At 48.0% G+C, this 15,787-nt stretch overlaps 1 protein-coding gene across 3 annotated transcripts in view; it reads right to left on the bottom strand.

Annotated features, from left to right (window-relative positions):
* ABCA1 (ATP binding cassette subfamily A member 1) overlaps nt 1-15,787 on the bottom strand; it is a 91,302-nt gene that overhangs the window by 22,547 nt on the left and 52,968 nt on the right. For all 3 annotated transcript variants that reach the window (XM_068668052.1, XM_068668054.1, XM_068668053.1), the window contains exons 9-21: nt 11,037-11,277; nt 10,363-10,502; nt 9,564-9,680; nt 6,020-6,208; nt 4,928-5,133; nt 4,660-4,836; nt 4,104-4,326; nt 3,535-3,756; nt 2,803-3,007; nt 2,098-2,211; nt 1,477-1,648; nt 810-941; nt 163-302 (exon numbers count right to left, since the gene is read on the bottom strand). In XM_068668052.1, coding sequence (XP_068524153.1) covers nt 163-302; nt 810-941; nt 1,477-1,648; nt 2,098-2,211; nt 2,803-3,007; nt 3,535-3,756; nt 4,104-4,326; nt 4,660-4,836; nt 4,928-5,133; nt 6,020-6,208; nt 9,564-9,680; nt 10,363-10,502; nt 11,037-11,277 — 2,278 coding nt within the window. The remainder of the gene's footprint in view (nt 1-162; nt 303-809; nt 942-1,476; nt 1,649-2,097; nt 2,212-2,802; nt 3,008-3,534; nt 3,757-4,103; nt 4,327-4,659; nt 4,837-4,927; nt 5,134-6,019; nt 6,209-9,563; nt 9,681-10,362; nt 10,503-11,036; nt 11,278-15,787) is intronic.

The raw sequence follows: 15,787 nt of genomic DNA, 5'->3' as shown, positions 1-15,787 counted from the left end.
GATTAGGTACTTAGTAAATACCTAATTTTTTAAGTGTCAAGTTGTATGGTAGCCTGCAGAGGATCCAGCCTTAACTGGAAGATCCAGACGAGATCTGTGATGCAGCCTCTGCCAAGCTCTCCTGAGGGAGCTACTCAGAAATGTAAAAGCTGCTGAACCTACCAGAGAGTTTGCTTGTCCTGGCTTTCAGTTTGTGAGGCAAACCAACATCCATTGCCATCTGCTCCATTTCCTCTTTCACCTGCTTCTCCGGCAGCCCTTTGAGCCGAGCATAGAACCAGATGTGCTCCTCCACAGTGAGCCTGGGGAACAAGAACAAACTCAGGGCACAGCTGAGAGCACCATGCTGGGACACATCCTTTGCATTTAGTGTTACAGCAAGCGCATTTGTCTGCTAGGGAAAACATCTCTTAAGGCTGAGGTTTTAGACAGCAGCTACAGATTGGGTGTGCTCAGCTTGGGCCTGATTTCAGAGTGTGACTGTTCAGCAACAATGCAAATAATCCTCCTTTAGAGAGCTTGACAGTGCTTAACACCCCAAACCAGTAGGCTCAGTAAGTTTAGTGTAGCAGATTTCCTCAGAAAGAGGAAAAAGATGAAATTCTATGCTCTTTTTGATAATATGTAAGCATGCACAAACACACTAATGAACAGAATGTCCTTCTACCACTCTCACACCACCATGCTGTCAGTCACCCTCCCCACAGCTGAAGATACATCCATCCTAGCTGGAAGCACACTAGTGTCTCAGAAGGAACCCAAACACCAGTTGGATAACAACAGCCCTGCATCTCATGGATGCTACTCACAAGTCAAACAGCACATTGTGTTGTGGACAGACACCCAAGTTTTGCCTGATGGTGCTGAGCTCGGAGCGGATATCTTTGCCCAGGATGAAGGCAGTACCCGAGGTTGGAGGGAACAAGCCAGTCAAGATGGACCTGAAGAACAAACAAAACAGATATGCAGGTTCTACCACTAATAAGTGGCTGCTGTACATGCTAGGATGGATCAATGAAGAGCGGGTGAAAGCCCTTGGGAAATCCTGCATTAGGGAAGTAGACTGACAAACATCTCACTAATGGATGAAGAATTGGCTCCAGTGGTTTTAACACAGTGATCAAAGCACACCCACATGACATTGCTTGAAGGAAATATCTTTTCCTCTAAAAGCTTCCCATCCTTTCAAGCTCAACTCATTTCCTTATACTGATAAGTCAGAATCACAAATGGGATTACTAAAAATATGCTGCCTGCCAGCAGATGCTTTCAGTCACAGTCTGAACTCCCTCCAGTTTCAGTCCCCTTTATCTGTGCATCTTCTGAGGCAGCTGGAGTAAATAAACAAAGCTCAACTGAAATCAGCAGAGCATCATCAGCAGAGCCCCACTGCAGTTGTACCTGCACCATATTGATAGGTACAGTAGCATTCAGAGCCACTTCCCCCACTTCCCAAAAGTATTATGTTGATCTTACATGGTAGTGGTTTTCCCTGCTCCATTATGTCCCAGAAAGGATGTGATCTGCCCTTCATAGAAGTTCAGCGTGAGACCATCTACAGCAACTTTCTTGCCATCACGATAAACCTTTATCAGGTTCTGGATGGAAACACCAAGGCTCAGATGCACAGGCTCTTCCTCCTTGCAGACTGGAAGGAAAACAGCAAAGTAGAGGCAGATTATTTAACTGTGTGAGAACTCTAACGAACAACACATTCCTCCAAGTTTGTGGAGATCCATGGAGAAATGAGCTATACAAATAACTGGCCACATTTCTTTCCTAGTTACAGGAACCTTCCATAGAGATTGCCCTTTAGCTCTCTTCACTCTCTTGGCTTCAACTGGAGGTTAGAAATCTCCAGTGTCACCAGGGTCAGTAAAAATGAGAGAAATCTCAACTTTGAGGCTGTAGTATCCACCCGGCTAATTACCTTGGGTTTACCTAGATACACACAGCTGATGAGTGTACCCAAACTGAGAACAAATGGAAGACCAATTTCACCTCAGCCACGCAGTCCTGCTGCCCGTGAGCTCTGCTTTCAAAGAGGGAGACCCCAACACTGCACTGCAGAAGGGCTCCTTTATTTCCAACACTTACCTTCTGAAGGTCCCTTCTGGTCAGGATGAAGGGGCTGCCTGTCCTGTTGTTCTTCGCCAAACCAATACGACTTTGTGAAAGGGAAGTACCAGGGCCTGGGAATTCCATACTGGCCTAAAGAGTGGGAAAACAAACAAACAAACAAACAAACAAACAAATAAATAAATAAATTACATGAGCCCAACTGCAGCAGACCATTTTCCCAAGCTAGCTGTCATAACATGAAGGCAAGTATTTTACCCCCGTAGTAAGCCTCTATGTTAGGCAGGACTAAGGAGATATTTACTGATGAAGACACTGCCAGTCTTCAGGGTGAGAACAATCTCTTTTCTAAAATTCTGTTTTAGGGTTAGAGGTCCTATGCTGGAAGGTATTAAACATCCACATGTGGTGCTGATATTCTCAATGCCTCCTATGGCACGGTCTATGGAATTAGCAGTTCAGAGAAGGGAACAGTTGAAATGCACCAAAGCTTTTGGGGCTATCTTAGCCACCACCACAATGGGGCACTGCCTTTGTACTGGGAAACAGACACTGATAATAGCCACAACAGCCTCCCTGTAATGCTGGTATGGAATTTTCCTCTATGACTTTTCTGCAGCTCTGCTTAAAAACAGGCCCATTTTGCATATTGTCAAAGGAGTAAGGCAAGAGGATGCATGTGAAAGTGTGAAGGTATGACCCTCACACAGAAGCAGACCTCACCTGGGAAGACAGACTCAATGTACCAGGTCATGACCCCATACAGGAACGTGTCAAACAACATCATGACAGCAGATGTGGTGATGCTAAAGCCATCTTCTTCTAGTGGGCTCTCAAAGAAGTTGTCCCATTGAACACCAACTCCTTGCTCTTCAAACAGTGCAAAGTACTCGCAACCAAAGCCAAAGGCTACTGGAGACAACAGGCTCTGCAAATGGGAGGCATGAACACACATCAAGTTTTTCACAACTCCTCAGCTCTGGGAAGATCACCTTTAGTGCAAGGCTAAAGCAACCTAGTTCAGAGACCTTACAGGAAAAAATTAGTCCAAGGAGCATCACTAGAATCACTAGAGGGAGTGGCAGACTCCATTTTTGTTTTGTTCAAATAAGTAAAGCCTGAAATCTCTGCTGGACCACCACCCAGAATAAGTTTGCTTCTCTATTCCTTCCATTATTCTTTGGACTTTAATATGAGGGAAGACACCATTAGGCTACCCTTTCCAGGCAGGTGAGGAGAAAGTCAAACGGTTCCTACAGCCCTGCTTATCTGGTGGTACAGCACAACAGCATAAAAAGATTAAAAGAGCTTCACGTAGCTAAATTACTCCTCCTACCAAAGCCAACAAAAGCTCAGCCCTAGTAGCTTCTTACGCTGGAAAATTATCCTCTCATTGCCCCCTCCCTGCTAATTATCACTGTCCAGCTAGAGTGCTGCAGTATCCTTGAGACTTACCGCAAAGATCTTGAGTGAGAAGCTGACATAGTCCTGCCAGGCAACACACAGCACATAGGGAAGGTACAGTGTGAAATACACAATACCCCCACAGGCAGCTGCCAGGTTGGCCCTGGAGAACACGGTGCTGATGAGGAAGCATTGGAGAATGGTCACAACAGCGAAGATCGAGAGGAAAACAAACACCACACTTGGGTCGCTGTAAGGTAGCAGATTCCCCATCTGGAAAGTGAAGAACAGGCACATCAAGCTTTGAAAGGGCTCTCTAAAATGGCTCTAGTAGAAGCAGATTCTCAGCAATGCTGCTGAGGGGACGGGGACACTGGGCTGGCTGCAATTTGCACAGCAGCATTCCCTGAAGTGAGGTGCTACCAGAGGTGCATTTTCAAGGGCACTGAACCTATCACAGCACATCCTGCAGTTTTCAGCAAATCATCTCTGTTTTAATTCCAAAACCCTGCTCCCAAAGATCAGTCAACAACCACTACCTCCTCCTCAATGTGCCAATTCAGGCCACTACACATCAAAGCTCTGGATTCTGCTGTCACAGACCAAACCAGTGGGCTCACCTTGAGGATCAGCACCAGCAGACCTGCACTCATCAGGAGAGGAATGAGGCTGCTAATGAACCAGCTTAGCCAAAGGATGCCATTGTCAAGGCCCATAATCCTCATTGTCTCCTTCAGCCGGGCTTCCTTCTCATACACAATGCCCTTAATTATCACAGCCACTGAGTAGATCCAAGCTAGAGTCATGAAGAGAGGCATGGAGCGGCTCATGACACGCAGAAATCTGAGAGCAGGAAGAAAAGGGACAGAAGAACAAAGTGAGAAACATTAGTGTGACTTTGGGTGCCACCCAATGCTTAGCAGAGCGTGGTGATGGCTAAGGCTTCACTGCACAAAGCAGCCCAAGTGTAAACCATGACATTGTGTCAGTGTCTCACCACAAGGTGAGGCCGATGGGTCTAAAGCACATCACCAGCCCTGAGTGGGAGCTGGAGTTGTTGTTCTCACTCAACTGAAGAGCAGGTTCAAAGAGAAAAAAACAAACCAAGTGAGAAAAAGCCCATGCCTCCTAAGACAGAATGCTCCTGGGAGCTTTTGAAGCAGCCTGTATACATACATGTCATCCACGTAACACGGATAGGGCATCTGCTGCACATAAACTCCTGTCTTCTTCTCCGTGCCTGTTTGCACCCTGATGATGGCCTGTTCTACCACATCCTGCAGGTAGGCAAAGCCTCCCCAGACGTAGCGCATGTCCTCAAAGGGGTCAGCACGGGGACCAGGATCCCAGTACCTGCCAAGGGAACAAGACGTTTCTGTTAGAAATCCTCAGTCAGCTCAACCCCAGTAAAAAATTGTGTAAAAGGCAGTATGCCAGGCCTCACCCATCCTTGATCTTGTTGGTCCTTTCCACATTGTCAATGTCCATCCGTATCTTGTATTTCACATGCTGAGGGAGCTCTGTGCTGTTAGGAGCTATTTCAGTGAAGACAATACCAGCCCAGAACCTTCTTTCATCCAGAAGCTGCAAGGACTTGTTTATAAGACGGACTTCTGTGGCCACAGGCTCCAGTTTGTCCAAGTTGACACACTAGACAGGGACAATTTTGGAAGTGTTTATGGGATCAGATCAAACCAGAACACACTTTAAGTTCAGGAGGGACAGAAAAGAGGTAACTCTACACCACTAATATCAGGCCCATGAAAAGGCTGTAGCACTGAAATATTCTGCAATGGCTCACAGTAGCCCAGCAAGTTGCTAGAGATGTCTTTTTTTTTTTTTTTCCCAGCTTACTGGTTATCTCCAAGTCAAACAGGTGTCCCTGACAGATAACCCAAAGGTATTTTCTGTACAAGAGGTTAGGAAGCATTACAGTAGTGACTATAGGATTCCATACAAGCATCAATTTTCATAGATGAGATTTTATTTTTGCTGTTACCAATAAGCTAGGTCTGACTGAAAGCCTCTAAAAATCTGTGGATGACTCACAAAGGCTTTGGACCAGGCCCCCGAAAGGCCAAGACCTGCTTCTGTTTGCACTCATCTGCCAAGAGAAGTGCGTAACATGTAGAACAAGTTCCATTATTTGCTTCATCTTTCTCAGCTTAAAGAAGCTGCTAGCTTTGCTGCTATCCTCAGCTAAAACCCCAAACAGAAATATGAGCTGTGACACGGCTGCAGTGAGCAGCCACTTTCAGTCGTCCAGTAACAACAGGGTGGGAAACCACATGCAATGGCCAAAGCAGGAGCTTCAAGAACAAGGCCTACAGTTAGGTTCCCACATCTATATTTAGACTCCCGAATAAATAGTATTTTCTAACATACTTTGCACTTGGCCCCACCAAAGCGTGGTAATTTACGGAACAGGGACTGAAGAAGATTGATCTTCCCTTCCCAGGAACCACCCCACCACGTGAGTGGAGTCCAAAGCGCCGCTGTCCCCCAGCTCCCTGCCAACACTACAGCACGATCTCACCTCCATGAAGCGGGAGATGGTCTGAATAGCCCTGTCTGTCTCATTGAAGGCATCCATCCAGGTGTACACCGACCCGTTATCTGTCTCAAACTCCTCGGGATGCTTTGAGAGGAAGCGGGCAATGTCCTCCACCGTCCAGTTGGAAGCCGGCAAGTGCAGGTCCCAGAGAGCTTTGCCTTTCAGCAGCGTCTGTGGATATTTTAATCAAAGAGGAAATAGTTAGGTTGAGAATTGCTGTTGGATCACCCCCTTGTCATGGAAATTAGCATTACTGGGAAAAATGACTTAAAAATGCACTGGAAGCACTGATGTTAAACCAGAGCTCCCTTCAGCACCCGCAGCCAGCTGCCCACAAGGCAGCTGCGGGATGGGGATGATGCCCGTGTTTCAGGTGGCAGCGAGCAGCAGCCCTCCATAAATGCTCCCCTCCAGCACCAGCCACCTCCAAGCCCCAGGCACTTTGCCTGGCTGTCAGGGGGTCTCATTTCTGTCCTCTGCTGCTGAGTGCCAAGCAGGTCACTTTGTCACCCTGCGCTGATGCTCCCTGTGCCACTCACACCCTCTTTTAACTGCGCACCCTGTATTTCCCCAGGGAGAAGCTCAGCCTGGGGGTGTTCCCGACAGCTCTGGGCACCTCTCCTGCCGAAATGATGCACTTCTCCCAGCGCAGCAGCGAAGCTATCGGGCTCGCTTCGCAGGCTGGCTTGCTGTCTCCTTGTCCTGCCACTTTTTTTCCGTGGAGAGGGCAGCAGAGAGCCACGCACAGCCCCACGCCTTGGGAAAACTCAGCTAGCGCTGCCCAGCCCCGGCTCAGCCCTAGGTGGCAGCCACGAACCGGGCTCCTCAGGCAGGAGAGAGATGAAGGAGACGACAAAACCCATCCACGCCTTCCCTCCTCCCCACAAGCCACGGGGTTTTACACCAGCAAGATACGGAGCAGGAAGAAACGTGCTCAGCAGAAACGCACCTGGCTGCCCAGCGGCCCCCCAGCTCTGCAGGCTGCTCCGAACAAGTCTCTGGGATGGAGAAGGGGCAAGGCACAGCCAGAGGCTGAGCCCTCCAGGTAATAAATAGAAACACCAGAACCAAAAGCCGGGTGGCTTTGTTATGTGCTTTTCTGTTGTGTCACCGAGGCTGGCTGAAACAGCCTTGGACAGCAATGATGTCCTGCCTCTCGGCTCTCCCACCGGAGACAGTGCTGTTTTCACGTGGTTTAGCTCCTAGCTTTTGGAGGGTGGGCTGTGGACCCACTAGGTATATATGTAACACCCTGCACAAGTGCAATCCAGGTAGGAGCACCTGGCAGTAAAGCAGAAGTGAAAGCTGTGGGCAGTAATGTAAGGGCAGGTAGGAAGGCAGCATTAACTGTAAGAGATAAAGCTAACCTGAAGGGGAGGGAAAAACAGCCAGCACAAGAGAGAAAACTAAAAATCATAACCAATAAAAACAGGAAATGGAATTTCTGCCAGAACAAAGAATGAAGCTGAGAGGTGCGGAGAGGAGCGTCCCCATGTGCAGCTGTTAGCAACAAACCCGAAAGCAACGGGTCACATGAGTTACAAAAACAGAATCACAAAGTGGGAGAACAGAACAAGCCAAGCTGACAAAGGAGAACATGCAAAAGGGAAATCCGAACAAACAGGGATGCAGGACAGGCTGCACGACGCTGCCTTTGCGCACTCGGTCTCCTGAGGCTGGCCACCCCACCCTTGCTCTCAGGAAGGGCACCACGCCTGCAGGCACAGGGCTCAGCCTCATCATGTCCAGCAGCAGCATTAACAGACAGTAACTCCTGGGGGCACGTCCCATCCTCCCTGGAGTCAGCAGCTGCATTAGCATCGGGCTGCAAGTGCCAGCAGTGAGTGGGAAAAGCAGTTTTCCTCTACTGCAGAAGGAAATACACCAAACATGTTCCACACCGAAGGAAGCTGGGAGGTGACAACCCGTCTCCTGACAGCACAGCAGTCTCAGGGACTTGCAAACAGCAGAGTGGAACAGCCCCAAGCAGGCAGCTGTATGTTTTAACCTACTGCTGAGAGCTGTACTGCATTGCTAAACCCAACAGGATGCTGCCTGAGAGCTGCCCAGGTGTTCATAATGCAGTACTGCTGCGAGCAAGAACCGCTGCAGGTGACCGCAAAGGAACTTCTGCTACTGCACCAGTACACGGGAAGAGACCAGACTGTTGGGAAGACCAAGAAGTAAACACCAGAGCCAGCAGAGTTAACAGGATGCATAAAATAAAGAATCAGTAAAGCCTAAGGCTCATTTAAAGCACAAAAACAAACAAAAAAAGCCAGCAACATTCACCTTTCAAAAGACACAACTGCAAACCAAACCAATAGCCAAATCCTGTCTCTGTCAGCACTCCCTGCAGCAAGCAGTTCAATTTACAATCAGTGGGCCTGATTCTCATCTCTCTGCTGCCAGTATCTGCAGAAGTAATTTTAATAAAGCCAACAGAGGCACAGGAGTAATAAAAATGATGTCTTCATCCTCTCCGGTATGTCTTGTTTTTGGGAAGTGCAACAGGATAGGTCAGGGACTGTTCTGCACATCATTGCATTGGGATCAACAAGGAATGAACTTCAAGGCTTAACAAACCCAGGGAGATCTCTGTGTAACACCTGTGCTATAACACCCACCCAGCTGCCAGCAGGAAAAGCTCCTCTGCAACTGATTTTCTGTTGTGCTGTTACAGTTTTACATCACTGCGTTTCCAAAGACATCAGTGCAGAGGTGCAAGACCCACACCTGAGCTACACCTGAGGGAAGCAAAGTGAACTAAGCCTCTTGTACTTTTAATAAGCAGATAATGCCCTAGTATTGAAGGTCTTACATTGGGCACAATGCTCTGGGGAGCCAACAGAATAGCAGAGTGTGTCAAATCCAAACAAGGCTCCCAATCCTTTCTTCATGGTCTTGTACACGTAACACGTTATGAAGTGATCAGCTGCAGGGTGATATTCCCTCTTCCCCCATAAATACTCAACTATTACTAAATTAAGCATACCATACAAGCCAAAATTATTTTTTTACAAGGTTTGTGCCAGGTGACCACCAGGCATCTAGGTTTAGCTCTAAGACAATAACCATTTAAATCTGACTGTACTTAATGGGGCCTGAGGCCACCTAGCACATTCCAGGATCTGATCTAGGTATATGGTGGGTCATGAAACCAGCTGCTCCAGAGAGTGCTTTTACAGAGGAGTGCACAGCACAGGCAGCAGAATATGTCACCAACTCCACAAAAATACCACCAGCCAGATATTTGCGCAGAATTAGGGCAACAGTGTGGAAGAAGCAGCACACTTCCCCGCAGAGGTAGATTAGACGCAGCTGTTAAACGTGGTCTGCTCCTGTTTCTGGCAGGATGTTACATGAAGGAGTGTCCAGCAAGACCAGTACAACCACAACACGTTTCAAAAAGGGGGTCACATCCATTATCTGCCCAGACTAGCGCTGAAGTGCTATCTAAAATAAGTGTTTCATGACTTATCGCAGAAGACGATAGTAGTGGTTCTGGCAAGAACAGCATACTGACCCGAATCAGATCCATTTCCTGACTGCTTTCCATAAATGTCCAGATCTTCGGGCTTATCTCCTCCCACATCCCCCCGAGGTCACGAAACACACCCAGCTCCTGGAATGTCCTGTTCACCTGTCGGCAAAGAGAGGAGGAAGGTTATTCCCAAAACCTGGCTCAGATCCACAGCAGGCTGAGAGGGTGCATTGACCTGTCAAGTGAAGTACTGAGCATTGCTTATATTCAAAGAGCAACAGCTTCCGCAAGGGCAGGAGTAAGGAAAGGCATGTGCAGATTGGAAGGAAAATTAGAAGAGGGAGTGAAGATGGCTGTGGCTGAGCAGGGCCTGCTTGAAGGACTGCTCTTAAGGCTTGGTGGAATTTGGAGATGAGGGGCACACAGAGGCAGCCCGTCCCCATGTGCTAGGAGAGTCTGCTAAGGGGAACTAGAGAGCACATTAGGTAAACTGCTATCAGAAATGGTTAAGGATCAGCTGATCAGCCTGCAGCGGAGGAGAGAAAAGACATCTGAAGGCATATCAAGGTCTTTCCCGGTCTCATATCCCACATCAGAGCTGCAAATCCTGTGGGTAATCACAAAGCACCACCACAAATGTCTCCAGTAAGGTGTAGACATGGAGTTCAGATGCCTTTTCTCTTCGAGCCTTTGGCATGGGAAGTGAGCGACTATGGAGGCTGTGCTTTGTGGACAATCATTTCTAGGCTTGCATCTGGACCCAATTTAACACAGAGAAGCTTAGCTGTACAGCCAGAGCACATACCTCACACTGCGTATCAGAGGATAGGGTTAGAGTTACCTCAGTCATGACCTTCCTTATGGCTGGTGTGTCTGGAGTGTACAAGACCTTCCCAATCAGCAAGGGTTTCAAAGCCCTCCAAATAATTCTGGAAAGCGGGCTGGATTCCAGGTTCTTCATCAGCTCGTTGCAGTAGGGTGCTGAGGAGGAGAGGACGGGGTGAGTGGCTGAATAGCACTGTGACAACTGCAGAAGGCACATGACCCACTCGCACGCACTTTAAGGACGGTCACAGCTGAAAGCAGAGCAGCTGTCACAAAACAAAAACCCTCCTCTGCTGCAAAGCTCCACAAAATGCCCTTTTCAGCCTGAGCCTTCACCATCTGCCCAGCAAGCATGGAGTACCTGCAGAGCTTCCAACATTAATGGCATATTCCATGATTAACACAGCCACATTTATCTGCACAGCCCATGCAACACGCTGCATACCCAAATTTGCACAGAAAAGGCCAGATTTCCAAAGACCGCATGCAACTGTGCTCTCCATTCCCTTCAAGGAGGTCCACATAGCCTTCAGTGGACCTTCTGCAAGAGCATGTGTGTACTTTTCTTGAACAGTAGCAGGTATGCTGACCCTCAGGATCACCTGCTTTCACCCGTGGAAGTTTAGAATACAGCAGTCGTTACAGCCATGGAATGGATGGGACCTTAGGCCACGACAGGGTTACACTTACTTGTGGAGTTATCGTAGAAGTTGGTTACATCATCTTCAGTGTTGTTGCCTCCGAACAGCGCTTTGTAATTGTTGTCCTCGTACCAGTTGAGGGATTTAATTTTGAGCCCTCCACCTTCGGGATGGCCACACACAATACGTGACACAGCCTGGTAGATCTGCGTAGAGGAGTTTGATGCGTTCACGTTGGTCAGGAACATCACCTCTTGCCTCATGTCGCTCCAGCTCTTCATGCTCAGCAACTGGAAGGGAGTGGGAGAAGAATGGAGACAGGGGTAGGAACCGGATTAGTGAAGGGAAAAGATCCTGCCGTTCTCCTTCAAGCCACACATCTGTTTTCAGACAGATGAGAATCCCACTGGATGTACAACTAACAGGAGAGACCAGAGGAAGTGTGTTTCCCCCCACCACTGTGGGAAAACGTGGAGACCACGTACTTATTGAGCTCTTTATTCTACATTTTCTCCTTCAGTGTTGTGGTGGTTCCTGCCTTTCCTGCCCTCTCACATGGAAACCACTTCTCTGGTTGCACAACAGCTCACATTCCAGCAGTCCCCTCACTCCGGGGTGGAGCGACTCAGAAGAGGGAATAAGGAAACAACACGGAGTGGGAGCAGCTAATCAGACCCAGCCTTGCAGAGCTGCAGGCCCCAGCGCTCTGGCAGTGTCACCCGGCACAGCCCCACCAGGGTCAGCAAGCCTCCTCAGATTTACACCAGGCAGAAAGTTTGACCTCCTAGACCAGCAATGTTGTGCCTGCCCTAGCACCTCCCTGCCCCTTTGTCAACAGCTTTGCTGAAAGCCCAGGAAAACAAGCCCAGCTGCAGCCTCAGGCCTGACCACGGTGTGTGCCTTTACTCCACAGAACATGAAGCCAACCACGGTGAGAAGCCTTCTCCTGCCCTGCTCGTTCAACACCAGGCACGGAGATGCAATGCTCACGGCTGGAAGGGAGATTCTGTACTGCAAGACACATTTACTTGTTGTGGCAGCTACCTGCAGGATCTGTCACCAGCAAAAGCAGCAGGTGGTCAGCCTATGACACTGCATCGATGTCTCCATGCTCAGAGACATGGCCAGGCTCACCACAAGGAGAAAAATGATGCACGTCCATGAGCACTGCTTTTGTGCTACACTGGACCACTACCCTCAGGCTCTCTGGCTGGAGAAGCAAGAAAACAGAGGTGTGTCCGTACACACGAAAAGTCTGTTTAGCTCAGTAACCTCTGTGATGGTGACAGTAAGTGGATGTTAGGAAACAAAAAAGCAAGGCCAAGAACAAACTTCCCCCAAGTAACCTTCCAGATTCCAATTATTTTCAGCTCAGGGAACTTCTGTCTATTTGCTAACTCACAATGAATGTCTTCCATGGTATTTGAACATCTGCAAATATTTAGCATACAACATATCACTGGAAAGAACCTCCTCTCCCTCTCCTAAACTTGGCTACTGTTAGCTTCACTTGGTGCCACACTTTTTGCACAGTGAACATTCAGTCCCTATCTCTTTTTCTCTGGGCCACTCAACTTGACAGACCTCTGTCATATCCCCAGCTCATCTCTTTACCAGGCTGACAGGTCCCAGACTGCTCTCTTGTTCCTTACGTGAAAGTCATTCCACTTCTAAATGTCCCCATTGCCCTTCTCTGAACTTTTTTCAGGTCTGATACTGAGTTTTGGAGACAAAGTGCCTTGCTCTGTACTCCGTATCAAACAGGAGGGCAAACCACAGATTTGCATAGTGTCATGGTAACATCTTCCACAGTTGGTTCCCTATCCTTTTCTAAATCTTTTCTAGCATTTGATCTGATTTCTTGTCTGCTACTGAATATCAGGTGACATGAACTGTGATGCTCTTGCTGTGCTGCCCAGAATAGCGACATGCACTAATAAGGGCAAGCAGAGCTGCTGAGACACCTATTTGTAATTGCTCCTCAGATGCATCTCAGAAATAACATTAGATGGCCCCAATTACTCTGTTTTTGGAGTCAGACAAAGCCCTGCTGCCAGGTCTGCCGTGTCTTAGTTCTGTCACCTTTGTTTAAATAAAATGGCAGGTATTCAAGGTCTAGGACAGTTGGCAAAGCTGGTCCACAACAACCCCTGAAAGCAACGGTGTCCCATAATAACTCAATGCTAATTCAACCGAGGCAGGCATACCCAGGGTCTCTGGCCCTACCCTGTAGGTAAACCTGGCCCTTTGTGTTCATTTGTAGTTCCGTGCATGCTCTAGAAGTGCCAACATCTGGGCAAAAAAAATCTTGATGCTAAACAAGAGCTATTTTGTGTCACATACACAAGGAGCCTCTATTTTTAGCTGCCTGAAAACACATGACACATTGATATGATAGAAGACAGCTGTGAGAACAGCTAAAACCTGGGGATTCAGTACTTGTATCCAGACTTGCTTCAAGAGTACTTTCATTTCCTCACTGCTCACTGGTGCCTTTGTCTGCACCCTGGTGCCAATCAATCAGGCTCCGCAGATTCAGGGTGACTGACAGGGCGCCAACATCGTAGGATGTGAATGAAAAAGAGAATGTAAGACAACAACTGTACTTGGTTAAATATACCCAGGTGGATTTTGGATTTGATGTCTCCCAACCCAAAAGGCCAAGGCTGCACTTCAGGCATAACAGTGTGAGTCTCCAATTCAAAGGGATGCCTTGGGAGGTTTTGGTACTTTAGGTAAGACAGTTGAATTTTCTTTGGTAAACGTCCACTGCTTTAGTTAAAGTGCCATCAGCTCCTTAGGACAGGCAAAGGAACAGAAACAGAAAGGGTAGCTAATTGCCACAAACTATCTTGCAGAGGGATTGCATTAACAAAAGTATTTGTTATTTTAAAAACAAAGTTTGAGCAAGCAGCTTTGTTTCATCTTTGGCACCAGCAGTTTTACGATAGATGTGCAGAGCTGCTCCGTTCACACCACTGGAAGCAAATATCTCACATGTCTGAAGCGTTACTGAACTACTCCCAGACATCAGACCTGGCTCCGTGTTTCTTAATAGTTGCCCTCGCTCTCAGAGTTTAATCTGCCCTCCTGGGTTGATTTAAAGAGCACAGGGACACGGACCCAATCAATCCCCACACTAAGAGACAAATATTTTGTTCAGACTATTCTCTAATTAAAATTCCTTGCTAGAAAGGCTTCTAGACGTGGCACAAACAATAGCTCTCTCCACCCCCTCAAGCTGCTGCCCTGTGAAACAAGGGAGCAAGTCCCTCCTTTTCACACAGAAATCAGCCTGCCAGACAATAAGAAGTAACTTTCGGTCAAGCCATCTGGAGCAGCTCACGCTGTACGCAAAGGAAAATGCTGCCTTTGTTTGCACAGTAATAAGGCAGCATAAAAGGTAGTCCTACCCAAAACAGCTGCCAAGCAAAAGGCACGCTACCCTGGGACATTTTCAGCCACATCAGCAAACTGAATGTCACATGGTTTCAATTATTTTTATCCCAGACAAAAAAGAAGAAAAAAAAAAAAAAAGAAAAGAGAAGAAAAAAAAAAAAGAAGAAGAAAAAAAAAAGGCAAGCTTAAGTGACGTAACGGGAAACAGCTGTAACCAAACTCTTAAGGGCAGCCTCCCTGCGAGCAGCAAGAGCTCTGCCGTGGTCTGAAGTGCAGCTGATCCGGGAATCATCTTAATTTCACTGCAGAAGGCAGCCAGAGGCAGGTTCTGGGGCTCTGGGGTGAGGGACGCGTGCCAGGGGCTGCTGGCTGGCACGGCGCTGGCTCCCGGCGGGGTGGGAGGGGAGCGCACGCTGCTAACCCCGAGTGACCCGCTCCTCTGCGCGCTCCCCGGGGTTACTGCCGTTCACCACGGACGGACGGAAGGCTCGAGGAGGAGGAGGCTCAGTTTATTGTTTAGTTTAGGTGCTTGTGATCTCTGCTAGAGGGAGAGAGAATGTTTTTTTTCGCCTGGTAGCAGCACGTCGAAGTCGGAGCCGGGCAGAAAGTGGCTAAGATGTTTCTGGCTCCAAAAATTAAAATTAAAAAAAATTGGGGTTTGGGTTTCTGACTCTTGCTAGGCACGCAGGGCTTTATTCTTAATCCACCGTTTCACCTGCAAAAACAAATACAGTCTCTACAATGTCACTTTGCCTCTGCAAATCCCTGTATTTTGCTGGAGCCTTTCTCAGCTGCTGCTGTGATGCCACTGCATTGGGTGCCCCACAAAGATCAGAAAACAATCTCTGCCCCCAAAAGCTACTTATCCAAAGACAAAGAGCAAACAGTACCGTGCAGTTTGCTCAGTTGTAACATCCACAACACCTCTTCCACATGCCATACCCTCACCAAACCTAAGAACAAGTATCTGCAATACAGAAACGCACCTGGCATGGTTGGCAACTGAGTGAAAAAGCTGAAATGGAGGCAAACCTCCACAGGTAGTTTGCGAGCTGCTGCTAGTCAACAGATGTATATTGCAAAGGTAACTGTTGTGCCACCGCTGAGAAAGTAAACCCCACAGAAAATGTAACTCCCGTGCCTCCTGGGTGTACCCAATCTTTTAGCCACATGCCTAAAGATTGGTGTCCACGGTTTGGTGTTCTGTGCACCAAGGGGTTGCACAGCAGGTGCTGCCTCTGTCAACATACAGGGACAATAGCTGTAGGATGGTGGGGAAATTCGAAAAACAGCAAGGGGCTTGACTTTGAGTTGCACCAAGGAGACTTGTGCTTCTTGTACTCGACCACAGGCATGGGCAGCCACCACCACACCAATGTATTCTTCTGACACAAAGGACAC

The sequence above is a fragment of the Anas acuta genome, chromosome Z (assembly GCF_963932015.1).
Source record: "Anas acuta chromosome Z, bAnaAcu1.1, whole genome shotgun sequence".
Classification (NCBI taxonomy): domain Eukaryota; kingdom Metazoa; phylum Chordata; class Aves; order Anseriformes; family Anatidae; genus Anas; species Anas acuta.
This window is presented reverse-complemented; position numbering and strand designations above follow the sequence as displayed.